General features: G+C 62.8%; 1 protein-coding gene across 1 annotated transcript; it reads left to right on the forward strand.

Moving 5' to 3' along the window:
* Positions 1–6: 6 nt before the first annotated feature.
* Positions 7–798, forward strand: LOC121363593 (thiamine transporter 2-like; the record flags this gene model as incomplete). Its single annotated transcript, XM_041486032.1, has 1 exon — positions 7–798. A coding segment is annotated over one exon (792 nt), but the record flags the coding sequence as incomplete, so codon positions are not given.
* Positions 799–803: the final 5 nt, after the last annotated feature.

Consider the following 803-nt stretch of genomic DNA (forward strand, 5'->3'; position numbering starts at 1 on the left):
TTCTAGGTTACCAACCAGATTCTGCCAGTGTGGACATACTCCTACCTCGCTCTCCTTTTCCCAGTGTTCCTGCTCACAGACTACGTGCGCTACAAGCCCGTCCTCCTCCTGCAGGGCATCAGCCTCATCGTCACGTGGCTCCTGCTGCTCTTTGCACATGGAGTGCTGGCCATGCAGCTGGTGGAATTCTTCTACGGCATGGTCACAGCCACCGAGGTGGCCTATTACGCCTACATCTACAGCGTGGTCAGCACCCAACACTACCAGAGGGTCACCAGCTACTGCAGGAGCGTCACTCTGGTGGCAGCCACCGTGGCCGCCGTGCTGGGGCAGCTGCTGGTGTCCTTGGCAGATGTGTCCTACTTCTACCTCAACGCCATCAGCTTGGCTTCCGTGTCCCTGGCGTTCCTGTGCGCCTTCTTCCTGCCCATGCCCCAGAGGAGCATGTTCTTCCACAGGAAAGATGCCCCTGGGCCTGTGCCAGGGCCTGCCAAAGGGCTGGCTGTGAGCGCTGCCCGCAGGCCCTCGAGCTGCCAAGAGGAAAGGAGCCCTGATCCTGCTGCCAGGGCCCCGCGCCCCCAGCCCCAGGCTGGCAATGCCGGGCCCCTCAGGCGCACGCTGAGCGTGCTGCTGCAGCTGGGCAGGGACCTGAGGGATTGCTACGGCTCCCGCCAGCTCCTCTACTGGTCCCTGTGGTGGGCTCTGGCCACGGCCGGCTTTAACCAGGTGGTGAATTATGTCCAGGTGCTGTGGGACTTCCGGGCCCCCTCGCACAGCTCCGCAGTGTACAACGGAGCTGTCGA

The sequence above is a fragment of the Pyrgilauda ruficollis genome, unplaced genomic scaffold, assembly GCF_017590135.1.
Source record: "Pyrgilauda ruficollis isolate IOZ18807 unplaced genomic scaffold, ASM1759013v1 scaffold7317, whole genome shotgun sequence".
Classification (NCBI taxonomy): Eukaryota; Metazoa; Chordata; class Aves; order Passeriformes; family Passeridae; genus Pyrgilauda; species Pyrgilauda ruficollis.